This window comes from Aspergillus ochraceoroseus, assembly GCF_002846915.1.
Source record: "Aspergillus ochraceoroseus IBT 24754 chromosome Unknown P175scaffold_11, whole genome shotgun sequence".
Classification (NCBI taxonomy): Eukaryota; Fungi; Ascomycota; class Eurotiomycetes; order Eurotiales; family Aspergillaceae; genus Aspergillus; species Aspergillus ochraceoroseus.
In genome coordinates, this window is record NW_024468486.1 from 428,318 (window position 1) to 440,902 (window position 12,585).

General features: G+C 49.6%; 5 protein-coding genes and 2 non-coding genes across 7 annotated transcripts; 4 read left to right on the forward strand and 3 right to left on the reverse strand.

Moving 5' to 3' along the window:
• The first annotated feature begins 200 nt into the window (after positions 1-200).
• On the forward strand, positions 201-298 carry P175DRAFT_0t132. The gene has a single exon. It is a non-coding gene; the product is annotated as a tRNA-Leu (tRNA).
• A 277-nt stretch (positions 299-575) lies between these two features.
• On the reverse strand, positions 576-673 carry P175DRAFT_0t141. Its single transcript has one exon. It is a non-coding gene; the product is annotated as a tRNA-Leu (tRNA).
• Positions 674-1,411: 738 nt separating this feature from the next.
• On the reverse strand, positions 1,412-2,650 carry rsm25 (mitochondrial 37S ribosomal protein mS23). Its single transcript, XM_040899099.1, has 2 exons — positions 2,052-2,650; positions 1,412-1,946 (listed from the first exon to the last, which is right to left on the reverse strand). The coding sequence occupies exons 1-2, from the start codon at positions 2,480-2,482 to the stop codon at positions 1,601-1,603; spliced, it is 777 nt and encodes a 258-aa protein (XP_040748692.1). The 5' UTR covers positions 2,483-2,650; the 3' UTR covers positions 1,412-1,600.
• Positions 2,651-2,788: 138 nt separating this feature from the next.
• P175DRAFT_0505065 (pentatricopeptide repeat protein) lies at positions 2,789-5,632 on the forward strand. The gene has a single exon (XM_040898016.1). It carries the CDS (start codon positions 2,975-2,977, stop codon positions 5,450-5,452), a length of 2,478 nt encoding a protein of 825 aa, XP_040748693.1. The 5' UTR covers positions 2,789-2,974; the 3' UTR covers positions 5,453-5,632.
• A 153-nt stretch (positions 5,633-5,785) lies between these two features.
• On the forward strand, positions 5,786-8,064 carry P175DRAFT_0560984 (putative RecQ family helicase RecQ). The gene is made up of 4 exons (XM_040901011.1): positions 5,786-5,905; positions 5,965-6,083; positions 6,165-6,199; positions 6,300-8,064. The coding sequence occupies exons 1-4, from the start codon at positions 5,826-5,828 to the stop codon at positions 7,884-7,886; spliced, it is 1,821 nt and encodes a 606-aa protein (XP_040748694.1). The 5' UTR covers positions 5,786-5,825; the 3' UTR covers positions 7,887-8,064.
• Positions 7,975-10,820, reverse strand: P175DRAFT_0526763 (KH domain-containing protein). The gene is made up of 10 exons (XM_040899485.1): positions 10,741-10,820; positions 10,238-10,690; positions 10,077-10,156; positions 9,867-10,022; positions 9,667-9,688; positions 9,540-9,592; positions 9,306-9,470; positions 9,041-9,249; positions 8,459-8,984; positions 7,975-8,396 (listed from the first exon to the last, which is right to left on the reverse strand). The coding sequence occupies exons 2-10, from the start codon at positions 10,437-10,439 to the stop codon at positions 8,373-8,375; spliced, it is 1,437 nt and encodes a 478-aa protein (XP_040748695.1). The 5' UTR covers positions 10,440-10,690; positions 10,741-10,820; the 3' UTR covers positions 7,975-8,372.
• Positions 10,821-11,026: 206 nt separating this feature from the next.
• Positions 11,027-12,550, forward strand: P175DRAFT_0560986 (acetolactate synthase regulatory subunit). The gene is made up of 2 exons (XM_040901012.1): positions 11,027-11,901; positions 11,976-12,550. The coding sequence occupies exons 1-2, from the start codon at positions 11,099-11,101 to the stop codon at positions 12,151-12,153; spliced, it is 981 nt and encodes a 326-aa protein (XP_040748696.1). The 5' UTR covers positions 11,027-11,098; the 3' UTR covers positions 12,154-12,550.
• Positions 12,551-12,585: the final 35 nt, after the last annotated feature.

Sequence of the window (12,585 nt, forward strand, 5' to 3'; positions counted from 1 at the left end):
TTTGACAGGTTGTATCAGAGGTTTTCCAATGTTGACATCAGAAGAAATCAATCTGAGGGATCTAGTAGTTGGGCAAGAGGCGATGGGACGAGGCGACAGATGAAACAGGGAGACACCAAGTGCACCAGGAGAGTAGATTCGAGAGGACAATGGGGTTCTGGCTTATGGGTTCAAGAGTAGACTCCATTATTCATCAATTAGGCAAGGTGGCCGAGTGGTCTAAGGCGCACGGTTCAGGATCACCTGACCAAACCTCCGTGTCAAGAAATTGGCGTGGGTTCGAATCCCACCCTTGTCACTTTTTTTGCACCTCCACATAGCAGTTCTTTTTTTTTTAGTCGCCTCGGGAGATACTGGGGTACTCCGTACACACACACTCTAACATATTTTGCTGTTAATAACAATTCCGCTGACCTAGTTACTTAGTTACTTTGTACACGTGTGTTGATTAATAACTAAGGAGTAAACATATCTACTCTATAAGGTCTCCTGGCTCTTTTGTCCCACACCTCTTTTCCACTAGTTAAAGCGTGGTGCAAAAAAAGCTATCTAAGCGCTGATAGCGGCAAAAAAAGTGACAAGGGTGGGATTCGAACCCACGCCAATTTCTTGACACGGAGGTTTGGTCAGGTGATCCTGAACCGTGCGCCTTAGACCACTCGGCCACCTTGCCAGGTGATACGGCTGGGTTCTTTTACTTTTTATTTATCAACATGACTAATTTTAAGTAGCAAATTTGTATCCCATACATGGTGATGGACAACATTATACCCTTCTAGGGAGGAAAAAAACTATGTGAACCGAATCTTATTAGAATAATAACAAGATACCCACTGTTAATGTGATACAATGACCTTTATTTTCATGGCATTTGTTGTGATGCCATGTTTGAACCCCAGCTAATGTGCCTGCCTGCCATGATATATACCTACTTACTGGACTGTGCAAAAAGACCATTGACCTTAACATTCCATCCTCCCAACTAATACTATGACGGCAGTAACAAGGGAAAAGACACTGCATGATAGACCAGTTGAGTTATTCCCGCCTAGGTATATATATACACGTATAAAAAGAGGACAAGCCTAACAAACCAAAAAAAACCCGCAGAGAATGTAAAGGGAAGCCAGGATACAAGTAGAGGATACACCACCGACATCTTCATATATTGCGGATATATTGGACCAAGAGCCTCCATGAGTTGATAATCCGGAAGATATAAAAAGACCGCGGCGAGGATTCCTTCAAACAGGATACCCATATACATATCCCATGCCTCCAATCACCATGACATCGATACCTTTTCTTTCTATCCAGACTGTGCCTTGTTCATCCAACCCAATGCTCGTGATATGCGCCAGACACATTCCATTACGACACTACGTCGATAGGGCTGAGAAAATGAATCAAACCTGGTCTTTGCCCATTTATCATATTCTGTAGGTTCTAGGGAGGGATATCCCCGCCCGAAGGCCACTAGCCTTGTAATTCTGTACATGATCGAGAAAAGGAAATACAAAGACGGAAGAAAACAGCGTCCACTAATATACATAAACCGTCAAATTAAACCAAACACCTCAATCACATCACCTCCGGAAACCTATGCCCGAGGCGGAGCATCCTCAGGCTCTTCGAGCGCGCCCTCACTCGCTGCTGCAATCTCGGGGGCACCAGTGAAAGCCGCCGCCCTCTGGTCTTGTAGCTGGGCCTCTAATTTCGCCCATTGCTTCCAACGTTCGTATTCCCGGCTTTCAAGTTCCATACCGACCTCAAGGCGCGTGGGCCCGAAGACCGCTCCTGTTGCCTCGGCCTCCTCTGCAGCTACTCGTCGTTCAATGTCCTCCTGTAGACGGAGTCGGTAGAATTCCTGACGCGCAATATCGTATGCAGCGCTCTCAGTCATATCGGGCACGTTGTTGAGGAGCCACAGTTGTCGTTGAACGACACTACCAAAGAGTAAAATAAGAAGATTAACAATAGCACACAGAAAAGAGCGAATACCATGCGAAGCAGAAGAAGGGCGGGGCTGTAGAGTGCGAGTATATACATACCTCTCGCCGTCCAATTTCTTGCCTGGCTGCTGAAGTCGCTGCCAGTTATATCGCTCGAAGTCCTTACCGGAGCTCTCGAGAAGGATTCGGGGTCTTGCAAGCTCCCAAGGATGGTCCCGGAAGAACTTCCGACGCAACTGATCTTCCTCAAACTTAATTTCGACAGGTTGAAACATGCGACTGGTCTTCTTTGGCTTTACACGCTTCTCTTGAACCTCAAAGACGACCTGCGGCTTCGAGGCACTGGAGGGGGTTTTGACGCGCTGTCGTACAAGCTGGTGTTCCTGGGGCTGATTGCGAACAAGCACCTGGGCGGGGGGGATATCGCGGATCACATCGACCCATTGCGGAAGTTTCCTAGTCTTTCCAGCAGCTTTTTGTTGGAGTGCGGTTTGGCGAACCCGGAGAGCTGTGAGGTTGTATTTTCCCATCGTGGACGAGGGCGGACGGGCGATCCGCCGTGCTAAGGGAGGGAGAAAAAAAAAGGTGATAGACGTATAGCAGATATAAAATCCAGAGCAATCCAGTAGAGGACACCTCCTGAAAAGTCCAGTGACGTTGTTTAATTGGAGAGTAGTGGATGAGAATTTGTTGACAATGCCGCAGTTCTGGTTGTGAGGGAGTTGAAAAAGATGATTGGCAATGCGCCGCTCCGATTGGCCCGACTGCCGGCTCCGCTCTTGCAGAGAAATCATACACCTCTTTAGCCTCATAATAATTCTCGACGGAAGGTGAACCAAACACCAACCTAACATTCCTTTCGCGCGAAGTCTTTTCTTCCGCCCCCATCTTATCTCTAAATCTGACAATCCTCGATTCTTCCACTCTCATATCTACGCGTTTGTCCAGCATCTTTTTGTGAGTTGCTCGAGGCAGTCCCGGGATATGCATGGCTGAATCGATGCCACAATGTCTGCCACCTCATGCCTCCTCCCAATAAGCCCCAGAACTCGCCAGATCCGCCATTGCACCTATTACAGAGACTGGATAAGTGTTTGCCCGCCGGTTCCAAGTCGATGCGTGCCTCAGAACCCCTCCTTTCTAATGCCTCCCTCCGACGAATCGCCTCCTCCAGTCGTGCTCGCCCGGCTGCGACGTCTATAGCAGATATCTTCGTTCGATCCTTGGTGGTGGCAGGCTATTGCCATGAACACTCCCCACGAGGCAGAGGCTTGACAACGCTGTCAGCTAAGCCCATGAAGGGTAATATGGGGAAATGGGAGGATAGGGGCATGGCAGGAGCTTCGAAACGGGTATCATCCAGGAATCGACCGGATTACCTGGGAACACCGGGGGAGCGTTTAGGAGTGCATCGCCAAAGAACGCAGCGAATGTTCAACTCTAGCGTTGCACAGAGGGTGGAGACTTACGATTGCGACGACCGCCGGATAGAATGTCCACCGGAGGATGCTTCCCACCAAACGCGTAACCAAGATGTGGGATCCAATTATATTAGGAATTTCAAGGGGATTCAGCCGAAACAGCATGGAAGTATAGGTATGGATGGAAGGACGGACAAATCTTTTATCTCTGATGGGCAGAAAACTTTTATGACTCGCACTATCGGACATAATAAGGTCGATTCCAAGAAAAATCCACAAAGGGAGATTGAGAGATACCGCCATTATACGAACCCAGACGCAGAATTATATCCACGGACGTCGAAGATTTATCGAGAAGCCCTCAAAAACTCTTTGGATTGGAAGGAAGCGTCGGATAATGCTGCAGCGCCTCAACAATTATCCCCGGAAATCCAGAACCGGAGAAGTGCTCTGCAGATCAAATCGGTCCGGAGATTTGTAGATGCCCTGTGGAATAAGAACAAATCAAACCACTTTCTCTTTGGGCTATACAGGGATATCCCGTACCCGGGAATAATACACCTTTCGCATCGCAGCCGAACCGAACTTTTGTACCGATTTGCGCATCCTCGTGACCGCCGTTGGGTTGATGCTCGTCGCTTTTTAGCATTAGTGGAAGACATGTTCGCTGCAGGCCTCCCTGTCTCTCGATGGCTCTGGAGCACAGCCATTCACCTCGCGGGTCGAGCCATGGGCAAGACGTCTAAACAAGATTTGTTACGGGCAATTGGTCTCTGGCAACAAATGGAGCACCTGGGAGGAATCAAATCGGATGCCGTGGTCTTTACTATCCTTTTCGATATATCGATTAAGGCAGGACAGTACACCGTTGCCGAACGTCTGATGCAGGAAATGCGCAAACGCAACATCCAATTCGCTCGCTTTGGGAAGGTTTCCCAAATGTACTATTACGGGTTGCTGCGGGACCCTGATAGCATCCGTAGGACCTTCGATGAGTTTGTCGGTGCTGGAGAGATTGTCGACACTGCGGTGCTGAACTGTTTAATGGCATCCTTTCTCCGCACTGGAGAGGTAGGAACGGCGGAACAGATGTACCAGCGTATGGTGGAATCAAAGTTTCCCACCCAACAGACCCGGGGACCTAGCGATAAAGCCACGCATCTTGCTGGCCCGGGACTTACATCGGAGCTCGTTGAATACAGGAAACGATCCAAAAAACTAAGTCGCCTCCTTCAGTCCTCTGCATCTTTAAAGAACAGCCTTCCAGACCACCATCGTGCTCTTCAAGAAGCTCTCTCCATCGCCCCTGATACTCGCACGTTTCATATCTTTCTTTCCCACCACGCTTATAGGAGTGGAGATCTGGGTGCCTTTGTGTCGATCCTTGATGACATGGAGAACATATTTATAGTTCCCCCGCGTGGAATGATTTATTTGCTCTTATTCGATGGGTTCGCTCATTATGGTCGACGGGGGAAGGGTTGGACGGCGGATAAATTGTGGATGGCATGGAAAGCTTATCTCCGAGCTCTTTATGAATCCAAAACTAGGCTTAACAACCGAGCTTTTGCTCAACCGGAAGATTTTGTTTGGGAAAATCCTCTGAGAGGTGACGTTCCCTCGACACCAAGGCCTCTGGCAACGGGTGCATCAAGTGGCCTTTATACTCCCCTGCCGTCCACTACTGACGTGAAGGATGGGTCTAACGGAAATAAAAGCCAAGAGCACAACCGACCCCATGACGACCAGACGGTAATTGAAGCAGAACATGCTATGCTAGGCCTTGATGGCAGCATTGATATAAATGAGATCTTTAGTCAGGGAGCGCGGCATCATTCAGACGAAGAAGGTGGATTGGAGACCCTGGAGCGTCGAATTGACAATGGTGTATTTTTAGGCCGGAGGATGATCATTATAATCCTGCGGGCATTTGGGACGTGCTGCGGGCCTGAAGATGTGATGGAAGTTTGGCTTCGCCTGGAGAGCATCTGGCAACCCGAAAAGCGCAAAGGGCTGGATGTTTTGGCGGTCCATGAAGAGCTGGAGAAGCAGATGAACCGGCCTCCAAAATCACATTGATTCTTGAACGAAATAGTGTTCGTTCATTTGTACATTAGAAACCTGTTATATATACCCTCAGGTGGAAATCCTATGCCGGCCTCGATTTAGTCGCCTTTTGTATATTGATTCAATCTCGCGAGGCAATGCTCGGTTAGTGTTTTGTTAGCGATAATAATAGATTTTTTGAGCATGGAAGACAAAAAGACCTTTTTATTTATTTCTTCTATTCTGATCTTATACTTGGTTGAATGGTTTTATATGGAGGATCAATTTATCCCACGTGATATCGCGTATCTTCTTCTCGTTCCGTAACGCGTTCAGTCCGAAGACATCTACCAAGCTTCTTCAGTTCACTTCAAACTCTCGTTCTTGACCTCTAAAATGCTGCAAAATGGCAGGTAATAGTTTGCATGGCCGAAAGGTGGACCTAGGCTTTTACCTTCATCGTGTGTTCCGAAAGAAGTCGTTCCGGTAAGTAACTGTCGCTCCAGAAGACGGCTGAGTACGCCTGTCCTAACTCCTGTTCTTAGCCCCCTTCAGCGGGAGGTGATTACGGCGGCTATCGAGGGCCATGATGTCTTTTTACAGGCTTCCACCTCATTCGGAAAGAGCTTGTGCTTTCAGTTGCCCGCAGTAATGAGCCATGGGGGTTTGTCATTCGTCTTTCCCAGGACCTGTTTAGGGTAATGAGCTTTTGACTGACCTCTTGCTCGGGTTATTGCTTATAAAGTGACGATTGTTGTGTGTCCTCTTCTTTCTTTAATGGTAAGCGTTACCAGAAGGTTTTTTTTTTTTTTTTTTTGACCTTTTTCTGCATGACTACCTACTACTGCTTGCGATTGAAACAAAACTAAACATCCTGTAGACCGACCAAGTGAACACACTGCAAGCTTTAGGAGTAGCAGTAGCTACTATCAATTCGACAACTACACTCGCAGAACGACGAGAAATCATGCAAGATCTTTTGTCCGGGCATCCTCGAACCCGGCTACTTTATGTAACACCTGAACTATGCCAGACAGAGACATTCCGACGCAACCTCCGGACCATCCACGCACAGCGCGAATTAATCCGCATCGCCATCGACGAAGCCCACTGCATCAGCGAATGGGGCCATGATTTCCGGCCCGCATACAAGAACCTCTCCTGGTTTCGCACTGCCCTAACCAACCCACCAGTTCCCATCAGTGCTCTCACAGCAACAGCCACACCTCAAGTTCGAACAGACATCATCAACATCCTAGGGCTAGATCCAGGCCACATGAAGATCTTCAACACGCCCTCTGCGCGCCCTAACATTCACTATGAAATCCGGTTCATGAAAGACTTCGCCCCGGACCCCACAGAACCGGAAGCATTCCAGATCAACGACCTCGTCAGCTGGCTGCACTCCGTGCAAGCCCGAAGACAAGCCCGCCTCGGCACCGAAACAGCATCCAAACTCCCACCCATATCCGGGATCGTCTATGTCGCAACCCGACTAGCATCCGAGAAGCTCGCCGAGGCCCTCACCAAATGGGACAATCGGATCCGCGCTGTCGCATACCACGCGGGTCTCGCCGCCGCAGACCGGACCCGAGTCCAGAACGAATGGATCGCACCCCAGAAGCAGCAACAGCAGCAGCAACAACAACAGCGGCACATACAAAAAGTAACAAAAAACGGCAATGAACATCTTCCATCTCCACCTCCACCTTCAACTACTACCTTCTACATCATCGTCGCAACTAACGCTTTCGGCATGGGCATCGATAACCCCGAAGTCCGCTTCGTAGTGCACTGGAGCCCCCCACGCACCTTTGAAGGCTTTGTTCAGGAGTCCGGACGCGCAGGACGCGACGGCCGCGCCGCAGCCTCAATGGTCTACTATAACCCCATGGAACGCGAGCGGATCCTCGACCGACTACGCCGGGACATCGAGAACGTAAATAACCGTACAGGCGGACGAACAGCGGGCCTGGAGAAGCGCGACAAAGTCTCTCTGTTGCAGAACTTGCATGCCCGGAAACAGAGCTTCGAGAAGGTGGTCCAGTACTGCGAAACGACGTCGCGGTGCAGACACGATATGATCAAGGAGTTCTTTGGGGATTTGGAGCTGGAGCGAATGGGATCACAGGTTCCAAGGGAGGAGCGGGACATGATGATGCAAAGGAGGAGGATGGGCACGAAACATTCTGATGGTCAGCGTCCTGCGCCTGGCGGTACATCGACGACAGTATCATCATCATCATCATCATCATCATCATCGTCATCGTCATCGTCATCGTCTCCTTGTGACTATGCCTGTGATTTCTGTAAAGAGGGTCCTGGTGGGTTGGCGGCCCGGAAGGCGAAAATGGCGCCGGAGAGTGAAATGGAGAACTTTTTTGCGGTTGGGGGATCATGGGCTTGTACGGGTGCGACGCTTGTCCTGGAGCATCTTTCCCCCGGATTGCAAGGTCGGAGGTACTGACGTTTGGTTGCTGTTCAATTCTCACTGTCTATATTATGAAGGAGCGGATGAGGAGTTTGGGGACTGTCATATATCAATCATATCATGTATAATAAATGGGATCAAAAGCTGCATGCACTACGTGGACTGGGTCAAACTAAAAGTGTAGTCGAAGAAAAAAAAAAAAAAATTTAATGAGAAAAAAACAAAAAAGAACATAAGTCAGTAAGCACTTTTCCCAAAGCTATATTATTGCACATCACAACAATTCCAAATCTCCTTTGTACATACAGACTTCAAGCTGATATATAAGGATAGGCTGGAAGAAGACAAAGCATGGCGGGGAATAGATTTAGAATACAGAGGGCTGATCAAATTGCACTTTTGCTATTTTAAAAAGGCCGGGCATTGCAGGATTTATTCTACGGGTCCTGCGTAAAACAATCTGCTTCGTAGTGTATAAGGCGGAGTTTGAAATCCAAGGAGGCATAGTGGCCAGGAAAAGAATTACAGACCAGGAGGTGGAGGGACCTAAGCACAAATATGTTAGAGAACTGATATAATGCTTTCTGAGTGGAACAAGATATACATACAGCATTATAACCGCTGCCCCCGGGAGGAGGTGGAGGAGGAGAGCCAGAGCCTGGAGGTGGGGGAGGAGGAGCCTCGCTTGCTGGAGGCGGTGGGGGAGGAGCAGGGCTTTGTGATTGCTGCTGCTGCTGCTGCTGCTGCTGCTGCTGTTGCGCAGCCTGTTGGTAATACTGATAATATGCGACGTAGTTTTGGTAACCGCCATAAGCAGCATATGGGTCAGATCCGTAGTATTGGGCGTATTGCGCGCTGTAGTCGGCTGCTGCACTCGCAGCTCCTGGAGCGCCTGGAGTTGCCTGTCCGGATGGACTGGCCGATGCAGGGGTTGACTGTTGGTGTTGGTGGCTGTTCCCATAACCACCGCCATAGCCTCCTCCGTAATTATTGTGACGTTCTCCGCGCTGTCCATAGCCGCCATAGTTGTGCTGAGGAGGGTTTTCCTTGAAGCGCTGATACTGCTCACGAACGTTGTTCAACAAATCCTCGCATAGCTCTTTTGCGTTCTGGACCTCGTTAGGGTCGGGACCGCTGTATTTTCGTTAGTGCAGCTTGGGCTTTAAAAGTCGTCAAGAGGGGAACCTTACGCAACGTGCAGGTACATTGCCTCATCGCTTTCTCTGCCAGTGATAGGCTCCATGAAGCCAGAGCCACGGCCCTTGATCTGGACTTTACAACGGGTCTTTTGCTGAATATGTTTCACATAGGCGCCGCCTGGTCCAACAACCTGAGCGCGTAGGTTGAAGCCGGGAATCGGTTCGAGGTCCACGGGAATTCGCTCTTCGGGCCATTTACGCTGTATGTTTGCGATTAATATCCATATACACCAAGGGTGGCATGGGGAAACCCTACGCGACCGTATTCATCACGCTCAACCTGCTCAGGCTCACGGCGGCGGAACCGGCGCTCGTCTACTAAGTTAGGGAGCTCCTTTTTCATTAGATCGTCGATTAAGGTCACGGCCTTCTCGAGTCCTTCTTTGGTCGTGCTCGTCACGTGCAGGAACAAGGGTGGATTCTATGAAGAGAAACCAAAAAAGCCATTAGACAATAGTATCCTGAAAGGGAAGACCATGTGATTACTTACCGCAGCGGTGGCCATGCTTTTATCGGGGTAATAGTTTCCTCGAGTGGTGACATCTTAAAAAGAATCAATTATGAGCTTCCTTCTTGAGTAAAATAGTTGAGAGCAATAACATGAAAGGAAGGCGTACCGGCGCCAGTTTCTTCTTTAATCTAGATATCACGCAGCGGAGGTCAGCAGATGCAAAAGAGGGGAAGGGAAATGCTATGTATAGATTGGATCGGGTAAGCTTTCTTCACAACCACAACATAGGGGAGGAAATGAGTGAGGGGTAAACCAGCTGTTATACAATGCGCCTGGAAGATCAGTGGATGCAACAGGAGTAATTACCATCTTTTGAGTAGAGCCTTTCGTCAATGTATAGCGATTGCGTAGGTCATTGATCTCGATGTCCTTGATGTAGTCTCCGTCCGCGACGTAGATTTCCGCATTCAACTTGGCATCACCAGCGACCGGGGTAGCGGACTGCGACGAAGGGCTTGCGGTCTAAAACTCGGCACCGGGTTAGTAAATCGAGATGGAGAGGGAGATAGCACTGACGGAGCGTATCGGAGGTACATCGACATGCTGAATTCCTTTCTTTGCTTGCAACTGAGCGTTGATTTTAGCGGCAGCGGCGGCTGTCATCACCAAGTAAGTATTAGCTGTAAGGTTCCACTGGCCATGGAATTTCCCCGAAACAAGAAGGGACGAAAACACACCAGCTGCAGCGGCAGGATCCAGCTTCTTACTGTCTGCGCCAGGGCTTCGGGGCTCCCGGCTGAGGGGACTGCGAGTCCGAGTGGCTTCAGACTGTCGCGAGGAAGGGGATCGGGAACGACGATCAAACCGCGACTGTCGTCGGGGCTCCGGGCTGGTCTGGTCGAAGCGGGAGCGTTTTGCACGGCGATCGTCGTCAGCCATGGTAGTCTCCGGAGGGGTTGCTAGAAAATGAGAGAGAGAGAGAGAGGGAGGGAGAGAAATAGGAGAAGGAAGTGGAAGAATCCAATGAGTAGGCGGGTGGGATGCCCTGGAGATTGGTAGTCGCAGTCCAAGACAAATATTATTTTGCAAGAAGGGCCTGCTAGGCGGTGGAGATGGAGAATGATCAGCCCAAGAACGGACAACTTTAGCAGTAGTACAAGCCTTAACCGGGGCGGAGGGACCAATAGGAGCTAAGGCAGGTGTAAGTCAGTCGTTGACGATAAGGGGAGAGGGAGCGTACCTTTGATGATTTGACATACGAGATAGCTTCTATCTAATATTCAGTAAGATGCTTCTTGAACCTCACGCCAGCAATGAGAACTGTAGATAGTTAAGAGGAAGTGAAACTTGAAAGAAACGGGCCAAAAGCCTTCAAATCACGTGTTATCTCGAAAATTACGCACTAGTCCTAAAGAGAGCTAGCGGTATTGTTACCAAACGGTACGGGCGGAAAAGTATGAGTCAGCGCCCCGACGTCGGACAAGGACTCCAGCAATAAAATCAAATCATCCAGACGAACCTGCGAACTTCCAACCAACTCCGACGGATTTGCTCTGTCTCCCACCTTGTTTGCCTGTCTCTTCCATTCCGGGGAGATCATGGCTTTTCGGCGCCCCCTGATGCTGTCCTCGACGGCATCAATGCCTTTACTTTCGGCTTCTGGCCGAGTTACCCGGCTGACGGCCTCGCTTCCCCGATTCACACCCTCCAGGGCCACATCCAGCTCGACCTCAGCGCTGGCCTACAAGGCTCTGCATCGACGATCCCCATTGACTCTGCCCGTGGCGGACATCTCTCCACAATGGGACGCCCCGACCGCTGTCTCGTCGATTCTGTACGAGACCCCCGTCCGTCCAACCAACCCTCCCAAGCGCCATATCCTCAACTGTCTGGTGCAGAACGAGCCCGGCGTGCTTTCCCGTGTGTCGGGGATTCTAGCCGCCCGCGGCTTCAATATCGACAGTCTCGTTGTTTGTAATACCGAGGTTGAGGATCTGTCTCGTATGACTATCGTGCTGCAGGGCCAGGACGGTGTCGTCGAGCAGGCCCGTCGTCAGCTCGACGATCTCGTCCCCGTTTGGGCTGTTCTCGACTACACAGACTCTGCTCTGGTGCAGCGTGAACTGCTCCTGGCCAAGGTCAGCATTCTGGGCCCCGAGTTCTTCGAGGAACTGCTCCAGCATCACCGGGAGATCACCACCCCGGCGGATGTCGTGGAGGGACAGAAGGGGAAGAAGGGTGGCGCAGAGCCCGCTAAGACCACTGAATTCCACCCTCGTAACTTGCCTAGCAGCCAGGCTCTGAGACACAAGCATGAGCATCTGGATGCCATCACCCGCTTGACTCATCAGTTTGGCGGCAAGGTCTTGGATATCAGCACCAACAACTGCATCGTTGAAGTGTGAGTTTCCCCCTTCCCCCCCCCCCCCCCCCTCTACCATCTACAACACAAATCACTAATTTCTCCATAACCAGTTCCGCCAAGCCCAACCGTATTGACTCCTTCATGAAGCTCATCGCTCCCTTCGGTATCCTCGAGTCCACCCGGACTGGCCTGATGGCTCTTCCCCGTTCTCCTCTGTTTGAGCCTCGCGAAGAGATTGAGAAGGATGCCGCCGACGTGGTCGACGCCAGCACCCTCCCCCCTGGTTAAGATGAATGTCCGATACGAAAGCTTGCAAGTGAAAAGCAAATTTTAGTCCTTTACTGAAAGTTAATTCCCTTGTTATAAGATTCCTTTTTTTTTTTTTTTTTTTTTCCGGGGGGAATTCAGAAATTCCCTTTCAACAACATAACTTGCATTTTAAATATGTTGTCATATATCTATATCTCTTTTGCTCTTCAATTTAGCAATTCGCGTTGTTGTAATTTGAGGATTGTGTCTACCAACTTTACCACTTTCGGGTTGATTTAGAGTAGTACAATAGTCTACTTAAAGTTTTACTAAATGGGTAGTTTGTATATAGATACAAGGAAAGTAGTAGAAGAGAAGACTTGAATTATAGAATGTATCTATCTCACTTAATCAATAGGTAATAATGCAACTGTTCAAACACCAATCAACTCCCAACCTCTTAAACCTATA